At 39.9% G+C, this 17,540-nt stretch overlaps 1 protein-coding gene across 4 annotated transcripts in view; it reads right to left on the bottom strand.

Moving 5' to 3' along the window:
- Positions 1–17,540, bottom strand: part of RTTN (rotatin) — a 685,521-nt gene that overhangs the window by 215,626 nt on the left and 452,355 nt on the right. For all 4 annotated transcript variants that reach the window (XM_029590900.1, XM_029590899.1, XM_029590897.1 and 1 more), the window contains exons 33-34: positions 6,018–6,207; positions 5,181–5,266 (exon numbers count right to left, since the gene is read on the bottom strand). In XM_029590900.1, the coding sequence (XP_029446760.1) occupies positions 5,181–5,266; positions 6,018–6,207 (276 nt within the window). The remainder of the gene's footprint in view (positions 1–5,180; positions 5,267–6,017; positions 6,208–17,540) is intronic.

The raw sequence follows: 17,540 nt of genomic DNA, 5'->3' as shown, positions 1-17,540 counted from the left end.
GTGGAGTGCCTCAGGGATCTGTATTGGGACCTGTACTTTTCAATATATTTATAAATGATCTGGAAAGAAATATGATAAGTGAGGTAATCAAATTTGCAGATGATACAAAATTGTTCAGAGTAGTTAAATCACAAGCAGATTGTGATAAATTGCAGGAAGACCTTCTGAGACTGGAAAATTGGGCATTCAAATGGCAGATGAAATTTAAAGTGGATAAGTGCAAGGTGATGCATATAGGGAAAAATAACCCATGCTATAGTTACAAAATGTTAGGTTCCATATTAGGAGCTACCACCCAAGAAAGAGATCTAGGCATCATAGTGGATAACACATTGAAATCATCGGTTCAGTATGCTGCGGCAGTCAAAAAAGCAAACAGAATGTTGGGAATTATTAGAAAGGGAATGGTGAATAAAACGGAAAATGTTGAAATGCCTCTGTATCGCTCCATGGTGAGACAGCACCTTGAATACTGTGTACAATTCTGGTTGCCGCATCTCAAAAAAGATATAGTTGCGATGGAGAAGGTACAGAGAAGGGCGACCAAAATGATAAAGGGAATGGAACAGCTCCCCTATGAAGAAAGACTAAAGAGGTTAGGACTTTTCAGCTTGGAGAAGAGACGGCTGAGGGGGGATATGATAGAGGTGTTTAAAATCATGAGAGGTCTAGAATGGGTCAATGTGAATCAGTTATTTACTCTTTGGGATAAAAGAAAGACCAGGGGGCACTCCATGAAGTTAGCATGTGGCACATTTAAAACTAATCGTAGAAAGTTCTTTTTCACTCAACGCACAATTAAACTCTGGAATTTGATGCCAGAGGATGTGGTTAGTGCAGTTAGTGTAGCTGTGTTTAAAAAAGGATTGGATAAGTTATTGGAGGAGAAGTCCATTACCTGCTATTAAGTTGACTTAGAAAATAGTCACTATTACTAGAATAGAAAATAGTCACTGCTATTACTAGAATAGACTTAGTTGTTGGGTACTTGCCAGGTACTTGCCAGGTACTTATGGCCTGGATTGGCCACTGCTGGAAACAGGATGCTGGGCTTGATGGATCCTTGGTCTGACCAAGTATAGGCATGTTCTTATGTTCTTATTTATTAAAATGTATTAATCACTTAACACAAATGGCCTAAGCAATGTACAAACAGAAAATAAAAATATTCATAAAACATATAAAAGATATAATAAGATCTCAAGCAGCCACCTAACATAAGAGGGTCAACACTGAGGTTCTTAATAAAAAGCTTGTTTTAGTAAAAAAAACTTTTTTTTTTAAATCAAAACTTTTTAATGCAGTCCAGCATTCGGAGTTTCATAGGAAAGGAGTTCCAAAATATAGGTGCCGGTAGCCAAGAAGGCAGAGTCCCTGGTTGTTGTAAGGCGAGCATGTCTAACAGAAGGTACATTGAGCAATCCTTGTTGAGAGGATCTATGTTGACGAGATGGCTCATATATCTTTAGAAAAGCATTGGACCATGGCCAGGAACCTGAGATTCGCCGTCATTTTCGGCGCTCAAGCCAATGAAAGCACATGGACGGGCGGGCGTGACGTCACCCGCCTGTCCATGTGCTTTCATTGGCTTGAGCGCCCGTCAATTTGGGCGCTCAAGCCAATGAAAGTACGCTTCGCTCGTGCCGTTACATCAGGCGCTTCGCTGGCTCTAGCCATTGGAGCCGAGAGCCCGAACTGCGCCACGGAGTACCTGCTGGAACATCATCGAGAGCCAGGAGAACCGGGACCTGCGCGGGGGACCAATGGAAGCCGCTTTCGCCGCCGGCTGCCCCCTCCGGAGGATGGCGGAGATGAGGCTGAAAGGGCTGAAAAAGCATTCTAAGCTAGAAAATATGGAAAATGTATTAAGGGGAAGGAATCTCCGGTTTATTAATTTTCCTAAGAGTCAATATATATCCCTAAAGGAGATGTGGAAGAAATACATGACAGAAATATTAAAAATCTCTGATCAGGCTTTACCAGTGACATCGAGGATTTATTATATTCCATCAAATAAAAATAAGGTTTGTGTAAATGGTAAAGAAAGTAAAAACAAATACCTATTGTTGATTCATTACAGCTAAATTTAACTGAAATTTTGGAAACTTCACAGAAAGATCAAGTTACTCCTGCCACCTTGGTGATTACATTTCTGCTTGAAGCAGATAAAGAGTGGACATTAAAAATGTTCTTTAGACATAGATCAGAAAAAGTTTTGGGCCTTAAAGTGAATGTTTTTCCAGATTTATCAAAGGTTACTCAAAAAAGAAGAAAGCAGTTCTTGCTATTAAGACATAGAGTAATGGAAATTGGGGCAATGTTTTTGATAAAATACCCATGTAAATGTCTTATAAAATATCAAGGGATGTCATATGTTTTCTATCAACCGAATCAACTTACTGCTTTCTTGGTGGGGAAAAACATATTACCAGGAACTTCCTCACCTATAGAATGAATGTCAGCTCTGATACTGAGTAAATTACATACCCAGATATATCTTATAGCTTTCTCTTTCTTTAAAATGAAAATGTAACTTATAATTTTCTTTTCCTGAGGTTATAATCTTGAGATCTAGTATGGTGGACTTTGATTTGAGATCAATATGTTTATTACTTAAAAAATGTTATATTTTTCCGTTAAGATTAATATGATGTATCTCTTTTTTCCAAACAAGAAGTGTTTTCTTGAAAATATTTGTTAAACCTATAAAAATAAAATTAAAAAAAAAATATGGGAAGGGGTATATACATACGGCAACATCAGCAATAAAGCAGGAGATATCTTTTGCTCCCTAAGTTCCACAAATCGCCGGTGCATGTCACCTGGGACAAAATTAGTGTTACCTACCAAATGGAGAAATGGTGAAATTTTCCAGGAAAGCTTTAAAAGATTTCTCACAAATCTCCAGGCAGATTATTAGCACACACTAGCAATGACTGTGTAATATAACTAGGCCTTTGCCTGGCCCCCCCCCCCGGTATGCAGGATAAAAGCTGTGTCTAGTGGACTGACAAAACTATACTCATAGTGGAGACTTGTAGATCTCAGTTTGCTACCAAGCCATTCCCCGACAATAAATTGCAGGCCATACTGTAATATCACAAATTCAAGAAGCCCAGACCACCTTCCTCCTTTGGGGCCATTAATTTAGACATAACCAATCTTGATTTGTGGTTTTGCCACAAAAATCTGGTAAATAAATGCAGCAACAGGTCTAGGTCCTTCTGGCATAAAATGAGAGCTTGATTTAAAATCATATTAATTTTGACATCAGCAGTGCCATTGATTTGAAGCTTAAATATAAACAAAAAATATAAAAAGATTGGAAAATTGAAAGAAAGAAAATTGAAAGAAAAAAAGACTAAACATAGATACAACTTCTGCCGCAAATGATTAGAGGTCCGGGCGGCTCTCGCTTTGAAATTACAGAGAACACGCTGTCAGGCTTGATGATGCGGCTAAAACAAAATTAAACAACTATAAAAACATTTTGATACATTTTGGGAATCGGTGATTCAATATAAAAATTTTTCTGATGTGACATTTCCTTTTTGAATTTAATTTGGTGTTGTGGAAATTGTCTTTGTTCTTTTTGAGACATAGAATGAGAGAGGCCATTTGCAATAAGTATAACAATTTGGGAATTAATACCATTTTAACTAAAGCTACTCAACCCATTAGAGAGAAAGGGAATTGTAGCCAAGAATCCAATTTGCATTTAATCTCAGTAATTATGGGTGGCACATTATAACCTTCCCCTGCTGATGAACCAGTTAAGGGAGTTCCAAGGTCAGGCGCCCATCCTGTCATGTTTTTACCTAGGCTCTCATCAGATTGGGAAGAGCCAAGTTTAGAAAAATCAGATGAAGGTAATTCTCCCTGAGCCTCTAAGCAGCGCTGGCAAAAGTTAAGAGGGAACACCAGGCTGAGATGCCCAAAAATGACAGGCAGCACAGAGGGAGAGGAGGTTTCTTAGCTATAGGCATCCTAATATACAGGAAAAACGAACACAAACAACATTGCAGCCTAGCATGCAGAGCACAAAGCCTAAGAGCGGGGCCTAGCCCAAAATGGCTGCCCAACCCGGCAGCCTGCCCATGTCCCTGAACCTCTCTCGGGGGCGGGAATGAACATCTGATCGGCATGCCGAGCATGAAGACCGGAGGAAGCCCTACAAAAAAACCCTCCTTCTCTGTTCTTTTTTTTAAGCTTTGCCTGAGCTCAGACAATCCCGGCTAAGTACAGAGACGGTCTCCAGCTGCTGGGGGAGAGGACATATATTGTCACCACCATGCTCGGCTGCCTGCACCCTCTGCCTTTCAGCTGTTTTAACAGCTAAGTTGGCTAACAAAACCAGCTACCAGACCAAGGCACTCATCTGAAGGACTACAGAAATCACCTCAGGAATTGTCAACTAGAGGAGGGACCATTTGGCACCACCAAAGGAGAGCACGGCAAAATAAATCTCCTTCTTTCTTTCTCCTTCTAAAACTTGAAGCAATCCCCAGTAGGGAGATGCACATCCACCATCTGCTGGAGACGGAGAATAATGGCAGGCTGATGTCACTGCAGGAGTATATATACTGTGATGTCAGCTTTGCTTCGTCTCCATTTGCTGGTAGAGGTATATAACCCACAGGTTCTTAATTCATCTGTCTAGTTGCTAAGAAAGCATACTTATTGCATTGCTCTCACACAGATTTCCTCCTACCTTCTTCTTTTTGGGCAGGAGTAAATCATCTGCTTATATGATAACTGCTATTCAAAATATTTCATCTATTTGCACATCAGGACTCAGAGGTTAAAAGTAATGAGTGAACGTCAAAGCTGCTTGTTAACATCATCTCCATGGCAACCTACATTTGTCACCAAAGATGCTCTGCCATTATTTAACACTGCTCAATACCTATACAGGAATTAAAAATTACGTTATTGGCCACAAAATAGCTGAGTCCAATTGCTTCCCCCCATAAAATAGAAAAACAAATATTTAAACAAAACTATTGTCCATCAGAACAAATAATAAACAACTGTTAATCTCCATTTTTGTATTATACTGATAAAATTTATTTATATAAACAGCATAACAAAATTCTGATGCTATAATATATTTGTTTCCCTGTGTAAAATAAAATGTTAAAAAAATCAAAAAGATTTCTAAATGGAATGTTGACACTTACCATAGTACTAGATGTTGATAAAGAACTTGGAGACTGATCAGAAAGGCTGGAAGGACACAGCCAAAGATTCTCTGAATCATCAAAATCTGAAGTAAAATTTGAATTGAAAATGAAAATTTAGTCATTCTGAGGTTTTCAAAAGCACTTAAAAAAATGTTCTTGATTTTTTAAGAGAATAGGAAGAGTATTTTTAACAAGAGGGCCTATTTATAATTGGATCCTCTATCTATATATTGAATATATAATAGAAAGGACAACTGAGATAAAAACTGCTAGAATGAACCACAGGAAGGAAAATGTAAGTTGTTTGGTTTTTTTTTTTAGAAACAAATCACAAGCTACTTGTTTGTTTCAATTTAAGCCCTCACGATTCCAATCACCCCCTTTTACTATAAATGCAATTTATCATCTTCATTATATTAACATTTAACCAGCTAAATAAATTGCACAAGGCTAAATGATGCATTTAAAATGTAAAGGGAAAAAGGAATAGTATCTACCAGTCATCTAAAGCGGAGCAAGGTGTAATGGTTGAAGTAAGGAATAGGCATAATTACATACAAAGTCAAAAAGAAGTCTGTTTTATCACAGCAGTAAACCACTTGAGAGTTTGCATTACTGTCTTAAAATAACATTTTTAGGGTGGTATATACAATATTACCTAACCTCATGCATTGCGTAATTTAACTGAAGCAATACAGTATATGTCCTGTTGTACCATAATGTTCAACTTTAGATTATAGTTAGAAATATAGTAGTTAAAACCAGAATTATTTTGCCTACTTAAACTTTTACCTCCCCACCCCAAACCAAACTACATTAAAGAGCACTACTTACTATTCAAACTACAATTCTCTCTGCTACTGTCTGCTTTGGAACAATTCAAGTCAAAATTGTAACAACCAAGGTAACAGTTGTTCACCATCTGATTCAATTGTTCATAGAAATGGTAATGGTACAGTAGAGCTTGAAGGGCAGGTTTTCCAATCAGAGATACACCAGACTCTTCATCATGAACACAAGGGCCCTGAAAAGTATTCACAAAGAAGTTGACATGACAATTTTATACTTTTTGAAAAAAATGAAGACTCAACCTTTTCTAAAATACGTGAATAGCAGCATTGTAGTGAAACATTTTACATTACAAGATGTTTACAGGAAAGGCTAATAGATACATTTAATTTATTTATTTGGTTTATATTCTGCTTTTCAGCACTTCTAGGGATGTATCTGAGTTTTCATTTCAGTTCATTTTTTCGGTTCACATTTATTTTGCTTTGTGCTTCTCCTCCCTTGCTCCCTGCCATCAGGCAGTAACTTACTCCCTTCCTTGGGGTTATAGAAAGCCAAATGGGACAAGAGTGATTCCCGGTCACTGCTGCCCCACCAGGTCCCAGCTTCAAAATGAGCCAGATAGTGCCATTTTGTTCTACGGCTTTAGGCCATACAACAAAATGGCATTGCTCTCAGGGCCAGTTTGTCATTTTGCAACTGGGGCCTGGTAGGGCAGGTCTGATTGGGGATCACTCCTTCCCCATTTGGCTTGTTATATGATCATGGATGAGTCTTGATTAGATTGTAAGCTCTATCAAGCAGGGACCATCTCTTATGTGTTTTTGTAAAATGCTATTTATTTATTTATTTAAAACTTTTCTATACCGTCGTATAGTGGAGCACCATCACAACAGTTTACAGTTAGGCACAAATATGTGCTTTCTAATTTATCCAAAGGGTGCCATTATTATACGGTTACATAGTGCGATAATATACTCTAAATGGGAAAGGATGTGATCACCATTTACTATTAACTGACTTTATAATTTAATACTTAAATTGTGAGAAAATAACAAAAGTAAGCAATACTGCTTTTTCTTGGTGACTTCCTGCTGCTTTGTGTATGTGTTGTTATTCCGTTACCTCACTGTGAAATGCTTTTTTGAAGAGCCATGTTTTTAAGCCTTTTTTGAAGAGTTTTATTTCTTTCATTAGTCTTAATTCCAGGGGTAATGTGTTCCATAATAATGGTCCTGCCAAAGATAATGCTCTCTCTCTAACTTGGGTCAACTTTGCTGTTTTGACTGAGGGTATGGTTAGTAGAGCTTTATTGGCTGATCTGGGATTTCTTTGGGGGACATGTAGTCGTAATGCGGTGTTTAGCCAGTCCGAGTTTTCGTCGTTTATTAGCTTATGAACTGTGCATAGTGCTTTAAATTGAATTCTCTGTTCTATTGGGAGCAAGTGTAAATCTGCAAGTGTATGTATGTCAAGTAGCGCTACAAAATGTATAAGAATTAGTAATAATTTACAGCCTTATGTGGTTGGATGGTTGGGGAAGGCCTAAGGATTTTAGAGGAAGGCTGTGGGATCAGGATAGGCTATGGCTCGTATTGGGGTAGTTTTGCTGACTTTCAAAAATGAAAGTCAAAGAACTCCCCGCCCCCCCCCCTCCCAAAAAAAAAAAAAAATCAGTGATGGATGTTTTTGATCTATTTGCAAACTTGAATGAAAACATGAGTACTTTGTTATGTTATTTCATTTCATTTGATGAATAAAGACCTCTAATAAACTGTTTACAGGCAAACACTTATCAATATGCCATCTTTTTATCATCATCAATTATTATGAAGGCTGTAGATTGCTCAAAATGAGGCTAGATCAGTTTTGAGCTGTTCAAGAAGGATTTCAATAAATGAAATGTTATATATGTTACAACTGGCTCCCAGTGAAATCACTTTTAAAATGTAAGATCTTGATTATGACATTCAAGTATTGAGAGATGTGGCACCAGATTATTTGCGAGAGGTTAAATGGTACCAACCCTGGAGAAATCTGTGATCTAGTCAAGATGCACTTCTTGAGGTGCCCTCTTTTAAAGTGATTTGAGAGTGCCAGATAAGATTAAGGGCTTTCTCAGCGTTTTCCCCAACCCTGTGGAACAAGCTACCTCTAGTAGTCTTCAAGAAGTGGATTATTTAAAATTTCAAAAATGAAAATTGTTTGAGTAGTATTAAGGAATGTTAAGCTCTTCTTCCACAGCACATGAAGTTGCAATATTTCACTTTATACTGTGAATTTGACTATGAAAGTGCACATTGGAAGTTCATGCTTTAATTAAGAGCTTCATATCTGTTTGTGCATGGTTAATGCTCATGATAATCTGAAAAACTAAGTTGCTTACTTGTAATGGGTGTTCTATGTTGATAACAGGATAATCAGTTACACAAGTGGATGACATCATCTGATGGCACTCAATACAGAAAACTTCTTGCTAATTTTAGTAAAATCTAGAAGGTTTTTCTAAGCATAAGCAGATGCCATATGAGCCACCTCAATCTTACGTAATAATTCATAATCTAACGTCTATGGAAAGGTACATGTGGCTTATTATTCTGCTGTCTCTATGGAGAAAACCTGCTACAGGCAAGCCATTAAGTTTTATCCACTGATAAGCAGGATGATCATCCAGACAAGTGGGAATCCCTAGCAAAGGTTTGCTCTCCAATATAAAATGAAGAAAATACCAAACCATCAGCAGGGAAAAGAATATTCTTTTGTAGGGCAAAGCACTATTTAGGTCTATGGTATTTTTTAAAGATAACATAAAACAATAAACATCATAAGTGGAATGGTCTTGGATTTTAACATTCAAACAAACCCTGAAGGACAGACAAACCAAAACTACTCTCATGTCAAGAGTCAATAGCCAAGAAAATGAGATGAAAACAAGTGAATAAAAGCCATCAGAATCATACAAATTTTCTCAATAGAAACTGCCCTTTGATGGGCAACCAATGCAGCCATGGCTCTGACATTATGAGTTGACATGATCAACTAGCGTTAGACCTGCTTGAATTTGGATTTAATTATTCACCTTGCCAAATACAAAGCTCAAGACAAATTACATATCAGGTACAAAGTATTTCCCTACCCCAGAGAGCTTAGAATTAAACAGGTGAATTTTCAAAAGATGAGTGCATAAAAAATGTGTGCGCATAAAATAGCATGTAAGCGAGTATATACGATTTTAAAAATCGCAACATACGTGTGTATATCAGGGAACCAAGAGTAAACTTGTTTGTGTAAAAAAGGGGCAGGCCAGGGGCATTCTGGGGAGGGGCAAAAAGTCACGTGTTTAAGTTGCTATTTTACAACCTGCCAAAGTGACGGGCGTAAGTCTTTTAATTGCGTATATTTACTCCTGCTCAATGTCTGGTGTGAGTGATCAAAAACATCTTAACAGTAAAAAAAAAATGACTGGATGGGGAGACTTCAGGCTGAAAAGCCAGGAGAGTCTACATGAGCTGCAGATGGACTAAGCGAGCTGGTAGAGTAATTGGTAAAATTCAAAGTACAAATATGTGGATATATCATTTGAGCACACTTATCTGGCTAAATTCTGACTTATAAGGCTAAGTAGCACCTTTACCACTAGATGGACAAATTTGAACTTATACAGATAAATAACGCTTTTGTTTGAAACTTATCCAGCTGTCTTACATACTCAGATAAGTTGGAAAAGTGTTAATTAGAAGGACAAGTGGCATTTTCAGACTTATCCAATATTTAGGCACATATATTGGAACTTAACCGGATAAGTGCTGCTACATTTGCACATCATTTGCACACAGGTTATAAATACAGTTGTAAATTCACGTGAGCCCACATACATGTGTATATGGGCTCACATGAGCAGTTTTGGAAATTATCCTCCTTCTTTGCAACTGAGGTAATGGAGGATGTAGTGACTTGCCCAAGGGAACAAGAAGCTTCAGTGGGAGTATTATGATTTAATCCTGGTTCTCTGGTTCTGAGCCTGCTAACTCTTCCTTATGAAGAATAGCAGCCCAGAAGTTTTATCTCCTTCAGTTATGTGTGGGTATAACAAAGATATACATAATCAGCTATCCAATTAGAATTTGGTTACAGAAAGTCCAGACTTGTTGGGGTAAAAAGAAAAAAAAAAACCTGAATGGACTTTCTAAGGACTTTATTCTGCTGCATACAGAAAGCAGAACGATTGGCTGAGTAAGTTAGAAGTCTGATGTCATCTTAAGCAAAAATTTTGGATGCATTAAATGAACCATTTTATTGTGGACAAACTTTGGGTAAGGTGGATAAGACACCAAGGCTCAGAGCTCACTGATTATACAGTCAAGTGACCACCACCAAAAATGTGACTTTTCATGTCAGTTACTTGAGTTCATAAGCTCAAAGGGACTTTAATCAGCTGAGAAAGTACCATGCTGAGATCCCAAGACACAGCAATGGCTTGAGGGGAGGCTTCTACTAAAGCAAGCACTATATCAGGGGTCGGGAACCTTTTTCGCTGAGAGAAACATGAACGCCACATATTTTAAAATGTAATTCCGTGAGAGCCATACTAACTACAACCTCCCACCCTCCTGACTCCCCCAAGACCTACCAAATTAATTTACTACATCCCCTACTCTCCTGACGCCCCCCAAGACCTACCAAATTAATTTACTACAACCCCATACTCTCCTGATGCCCCCAAGACCTGCCAAATTAATTTACTACAACCCCCCATCCTCCTAACCCCCCCCCCCCAAGACCTGCCAAAAGTCCCTGGTCATCCAGTGGGGGTCCAGGGCTCGTAGACAAATCTTTAATAAAAAAGTACAAATCTAACAAAACCCCCCACCCTCCTGATGCCCCCCAAGACCTCCAAAATTAATTTACATCCCCCCACCCTCCTGACGCCCCCCAAGACATCCAAAATTAATTTACTACAACCCCCACCCTCCTGACCCCCCCAAGACCTGCCAAAAGTCCCTGGTGGTCCAGCAGGGGTCCGGGAGCGATCTCCTGGACTTGGGCTGTCGGCTGCCAGTAGTCAAAATGGCGCCGACGGCCCTTTGCCCTCACTATGTCACTAGGGTCGACCAATGGCGGCAGTAGCCCCTGTGACATAGTAAGGGCAAAGGGCCATCGACGCCATTTTGATTACTGGCAGCCGACGGCCCTTTGCCCTTACTATGTCACAGGGGCTACCGCCGCCTTTGGTCGACCCCAGTGACATAGTGAGGGCAAAGGGCCGTCGGCGCCATTTTGACTACTGGCAGCCGACAGCCCAAGTCCAGGAGATCGCTCCCGGACCACTCCTGGACCCCCACTGGACCACCAGGGACTTTTGGCAGGTCTTGGGGGGGTCAGGAGGGTGGAGGATTTTGTTAGATTTTTACTTTTTTATTAAAGATTTGTCTGCGAGCCAGATGCAGCCATCAAAAGAGCCATATCTGGCTCCCGAGCCATAGGTTCCTGACCCCTGCACTATATGAATCTGAAAACTAGGGTCTGTACAGAGTTAGAGGTACTTTTTAAATAGGTATAAGTGCCAACTGAGGAAACTGAATACTTAATAGACTTGGCCCTTAGTTTGGGCTCAAGATGTATAGAAAGTAGTCAAGCAGTTTTTAAAAGTGACATAAAAAAGGGTCTTGAGCTTTGCTTTCACATCAAATGCCTGGTTCTCTTACAAGTAAGCAACATAGTTTTTCAGTTTATCATGAGCATCAAATGCCTCCATTTCAACCCCTGAGGTACCTTTGTGGACTCCTTCCTAGAAGCTAGAACCTAAGACCAGAGCACTCTGTTTCCTGCAGCATATTTTTCAAGATTCTGTGGCAAAAGTTAGAAAATTCTGTGGCAGTTATTTTAAATTCTTCAGCTATTATGTAACAAATTTGCATAATTTGGTCAATACATTTGCAATTTAAATATATATATATTTTTAAATATAAATAAGGTCATTTTCTGACGTTTGTGTGTCCGGTTAATTTAGTTGGCTCTTTATTAGAGAAAAATGGATCTTAGTGAGTAAGGCTGGGAAGGGGGAGGGGAAGGGATCTCGGAATGGGGGGACAGGATGTCTCACAGGAGGGAAATAAAGAAGAAATCTTAGGCAGGAGAGGTAGAGAGAGAAGCGATAGAGGAGAATAAAGGACACACAGGAAGGAGAAGATAGGAGAATCAAGAAGGATAAGGAAAGGGAAGAAGAGGAGAGGAGGGAAGAGGGATCAGGAATGAAGGGAGGAATGAGGATCAGGCATGGGGAGAAAGAAGGTATTGGAAATGGGGTTGGAAGAGGAAGGAGGAAAGAGGGAGAAGTGGGGATAGGGTGGAGGAGGAGTGGGAAGATTGGGATGGAGGAAAGATTGAGGATGGGGTGAAGAAGAAAAAGAGAGCGAGGCTCCGTGCTCTTGGAGGGATACAGAAGAGGAAGAGGATCTAGGATCATGGGGGATATAGAAGGGAGGTGGAAGTTCTGAGATCATGGGGACACATAAAAGGGAAGTGGATGATCTGGGGGAAAGAAGTGTTCCTTCCTTGACTCTTTCTCTCCTTCCTACCCCTAGCTCTTTTTCTGCCCCCTTCCTTGGTACCCATACACATACCCTTATTCTCCATCCCCAATCTGCCCAGTCCCTCCATCACACTTCCCCTTCTTTCAGTTCCTATGTCACAACATTCCCTGACTAACCACTTTATCATAACCCCATTTCACAAAATCTCCACCCCTCAATCACATCCCCCGTCTCCAAGAACCTTTCACATAGGCCCCCCCACCCCAACCTCTCAATCACAATTCCCTCTGCCCAAGCCCTTCCTGCAGCAGCAAATCTATGAAACTGCAGGTTTTATGGCTATGTGCGGAAGAATTAAGCTTGTCAGCAGCAGGAGGGTATGGGGACAGGGTTATACACTTCAGATTCTCCCTACCTTCTGCTTCCCCCGAGTACCAGCAACAATAAAACAGATTCACGCCCAGCACCTTGTCTGCACCACTCTTTCTTGCAACAGAGCTGTTTTCACCCATCTGCCCCTGGACCGGTGGTGGCCACTGCCAGCTTGGTTCAACATCCCACATCACAATGGAAGCAGTGATCACCTATCTGCACTAGCACCACCTCAGCTGGAGGCTCGCTGGGATTGCAGCAGTGGAAGCTGAGAGCGAAAAAGTGCTGGCAGATGAATGGAGCCCAGGCAGTGGCCACCTGTCCCAGAGTCTCAGGGAAGAGCGGCAGCTTGACCCACAGGCAGTTACTTGTTGGGCCTACCTCTTTATCTGGTCTTGCTTGTCAGAGGGGAAAGGAAACTAGGAAAGGGATTGCGGGGAGGAAACTGAAATGCAGTGTCAAGGGACAGTCAACCTTTACGGACCAGGGCCAACTACGCTCCCTAGTCTCCCTCAGTGATTCCACTGGGACCACCAAACTCCACATGTAGGGACAGATTTTGCAGTCCATCTCAGGGCTTCTGTCTGAGACACATATTTGGGAATCCAAGGGAACACAGCATTTTGAACTCAGCATCCAAGTCACAAGAGCTATGGACTGGATGTTTGTGTGAAGTAGTCTCCTTTGATTCTACACTATAAAAGTTGCGAAATTACCCAATCTTATTTGTCTCTAGATAATTCCTGAAGAAGTGAAACCAAATCTGTCTTCTTCAAGGAGCTATAAGAATCATAGTTCCTGGATCCATTCTGATTTTTATCTCGGTTTATGCAACCAAGGGTATCAAAGGAGAAATATACAGAAGACATGTTTCCCAATCAAGGGAGAAAAAATCTGAAGCTAATCTCCTCTCTGACCCTCTCCTAGAACAGAAGTGGTTAATCTGTTTTGTCAGACAATGGCTGTTTCCCACTCAAGAAGGATCTTGTTTGCCATCTTCTGTTTCAGGGACCACTTATAAGTATCCAAGATCCATCTTAGCCTGTTTGTCAGGACACTATCTTTCCCTGCCAGATATAACGCTTTTAAGAGCTATCCCATGAGAGAGAGTTCAGTCCCTCACCTTGACTGCTTCCAAATGAAGGAGGAATGAATCTATTCCTCCCTGCTTCTTCAAGTAAAACATGACTACCTGTGTGTCTGGGCTAGGAAACCTTTGTTGGGATATCTTTTTTCTAAAAGTCCTTGGAATGTTTAAAACTGCACAGGATTCAAAAAACGTATATGGTAGTCACTTTCCTGAATGGACCAGAGACCCCTGAATGTGACCTACCCAGTACAAGGTAAAAGCATCTATTGTAAGAACAACCTGATGCTTGGGAATTTGGAAGGATAATCCTTGGGCCAATTCACATGGTCTAGCCATTAAGACATAGAAACATAGAAATGCATCAAAGCATATTACATAAGAACATAATATATGCCATACTGGGTCAGACCAAGGGTCCATCAGGCCCAGTATCATGTCTATAACAGTAGCCCATCCAAGTCTCAAGTACCTGGCAAGTACACAAACATTAAATAGATCCCATGCTACTAATGCCACAACAAGCAGTGGCTTTTCCCTTTTGATTAATAGCAGTTTATGGACTTCTCCTCCAGGAACTTTTCCAAACCTTTTTTAAACCTAGTTACACAAGATGTCTTAACCACATCCTATGGCAATGAATTCCAGAGCTTAATTCTGTGTTGAGTGAAAAATAATTTTCTCTGATTTTTATTAAATGTGCTACTTGCTAACTTCATGGAGTTTCCCATAGTCCTTCTATTATCTGAAATGGTAAATAACCTTTTCATGATTTTGTAGACCTCTATCATTTCCACCCTCATCTGCCTCTTCTCCAAGCTGAACAGCCCTAACCTCTTTAGCCTTTCCCTCATAGGGGAGCTGATCCATGCCCATTATTTTGGTCACCCTTCGCTGTACTTTCTCCAGTGCAACTATATCTATCTATATCTATCTTTTTTGAGATGCGACAACTAGAACTGCACACAGTTTTCAAGGTACGGACTAATCATTTAACGATACAGAGACATTATGACATTTGTAGTTTTATTTACTATTGCCTTCCTAATAATTCCTAGTATTCTGTTTGCTTTTTTGACCGCCACAGCACACTGAGCCAACAATTTCAATGTAATATCAATTATGACGCCCAGATCTTTCTCCTGGGTGGTAACTCCTGAAATGGACTTAACATCATGTAGCTACAGCATGGGTTATTTTTTTCCTGTATGTATCACCCTGCACTTCACTACATTAAATTTCATCTGCCATATGGACACCCAATCTTCTAGCTTCGCAAGGTCTTCATACAATTTATCACAATCTACTTATGATTTAACTACTCTAAATAATTTTGTCTCATCTGAAAATTTGATCACCTCACTCTTACCTCTTTCCAGATTTATAAATATATTAAAACACATCGATCCATGTGCAGATCCATGAGGCACTCCACTGTTTACCTTTTTCCACTGTGAAAACACACTAATGCTACTCTTTTTATTGGCTTTTACCCAGTTTGCAATCCACAAAAGGACATCAACCCTATCCCATGACTTTTTAGTTTTCTTAGAAGTTTCTCATGAGGGACTTTGTCAAACATCTTCTGTAAATCCAAATAAACCATGTCTCTTGGTTCAACTTTATCCACATGCTTATTCACCGCTTCAAAAAAATATAGCAGATTTGTAAGGCAAGACTTTCCTTGGGGAAATCCATGCTGGCTGTGTCCCATTAAATCATATCTATCTATACATACTGTGATTTTATTCTTTAGAATTGTTTCCACAATTTTTGCCGAATCACCACTGTAGCTCTTTTTATATATCGGGGATACATTGGCCACCTTCCAGTCTACAAGTACAACGAATGATTTTTAATGATAGGTTACAAATTACTTATAATAGGGCTGAAATTTCATTTTTTAGTTATTTCAGGTGATTTGCTACTCGTCAGTTTGTCAATCTGGCCTACTATATCTTCCAGGTTCACCATGATTTGGGTCAGGTCATCTGAATTGTCACCCTTGAATACAGTCTCCAGAACAGGTACCTCTTCAAATCCTCCTCGGTAAACACTGAAGGAAAGAATTAATTTAGTCTCTTCACAATGGCCTTATCTTTCATAAATGCCCCTTTAATCGCTCGATCATCTAACAGTCCCAATGACTCCCTTGCAGGTTTACTGTTTCAGATATATTTTTAAAAGTTTTTATTATGAGTTTTTGCCTCAATGGCCAACTTCTTTTCAAATTCTCTTTTAGTCTGTCTCATCAATGTTTTACATTTAACTTACCAATTACTTATGCTTTTTCCTATTTTCTTCAGACACAGAAACTATACTGAGCAGTGTTGCCAGATGGGCACGTTTTACGCTCAACTAGGCTACTTTTTTCTGAGCGCATGCGGGAAAGTTTTTCCTATTTTAGCTGCGGGATTTTGGGCTATTATTTTTGGATGTGTACGGTTTGTTAGGTTTTTTTTTCTGAAAGGTTGCTGAGGTACCTGGAAGGCATATTTCTAGTGGTGCCTTGTTGTCTCTTCCTGACAAACTGGTGCCAGTTTGAAGCTTGAAGGTGAAATGGAGGGAGCTGTGCCTGAGGGGAGGGAGAAGGGGAAGTGACTAACAGCTTAAGTTTGCTTTGCTTATTTTAGAGAATCAGAGGGATGAATATTACACTTGAACACTTCTCTATCCATCTTACTTCTCCCATCAAAAGAAAATAAATACTAAATATAGTAAATGGCTTATTCTAGGAAGACAAACAGATCGCTGTTGACAAAGGATCATTGATATCAATGAGGGTGGCTTTCTCTGTGGAGTGGCAGGTGGCTATCTCTTGAAGTTCAGGCTTCCATTTCTCATGAGGCAGTAATGGGCTGGCTGTGAACTTCCTCACAGGCTTCCAGATGTCCCTGGGTGAGAATCACTACCATCTACAATGCCATGTCATGGAAAAATAGTGCTATTATTTTCACTCAAAAATAAAGCACTGTTTTTAGTGCAAAAGAGAATAGAACTGCCTTATAATACACTGTCAGTGCTATTTATTTATTTTATTTATTTGTTGAGTTTTATATACTGTCATTCGGTGAAGCCATCACAACGGTTTACAAGATTCAAAAGGTATGCTAACGGTAACACCTTAAAAATGACCCCCAGACTATTCTATCCAAGAGCAATCAACAGCGCCAGTATAGTGCGTTATAGCGATCAATATAACTGCATTGGGCTCTGCCATTCCTGGGTTCCTGATCAGGCTGACTGCGACTTGCAGTAAGATATAGCTCAGAAGGCAACTTGGATCACTATTTTGCTGCTTTCACCCTGCCAGGGACTTAAAAGAAATGCTTTCTTTGCTCTGCCACCTCATTTCCATACTGCGGGGCTTGAAAAAAAGAAAGCTGCTTGTTTTACCACCCATGAGCAGGAACAGAACAACAGTATTTAATGCCCTGGGGGGGGGGGGGGGGGGTGTCGGGTTCTCAACCTGGATTTGCTTGTAATACATCTTGAATGGTGCAGCTCTGTACAGCTCTGAGATGAACCTTATGTTATGGCAACACTGAACATGACAACCTTAATTTTTAGACTTTT

Source organism: Rhinatrema bivittatum, chromosome 2 (genome assembly GCF_901001135.1).
Source record: "Rhinatrema bivittatum chromosome 2, aRhiBiv1.1, whole genome shotgun sequence".
NCBI lineage: Eukaryota > Metazoa > Chordata > Amphibia > Gymnophiona > Rhinatrematidae > Rhinatrema > Rhinatrema bivittatum.
This window is presented reverse-complemented; position numbering and strand designations above follow the sequence as displayed.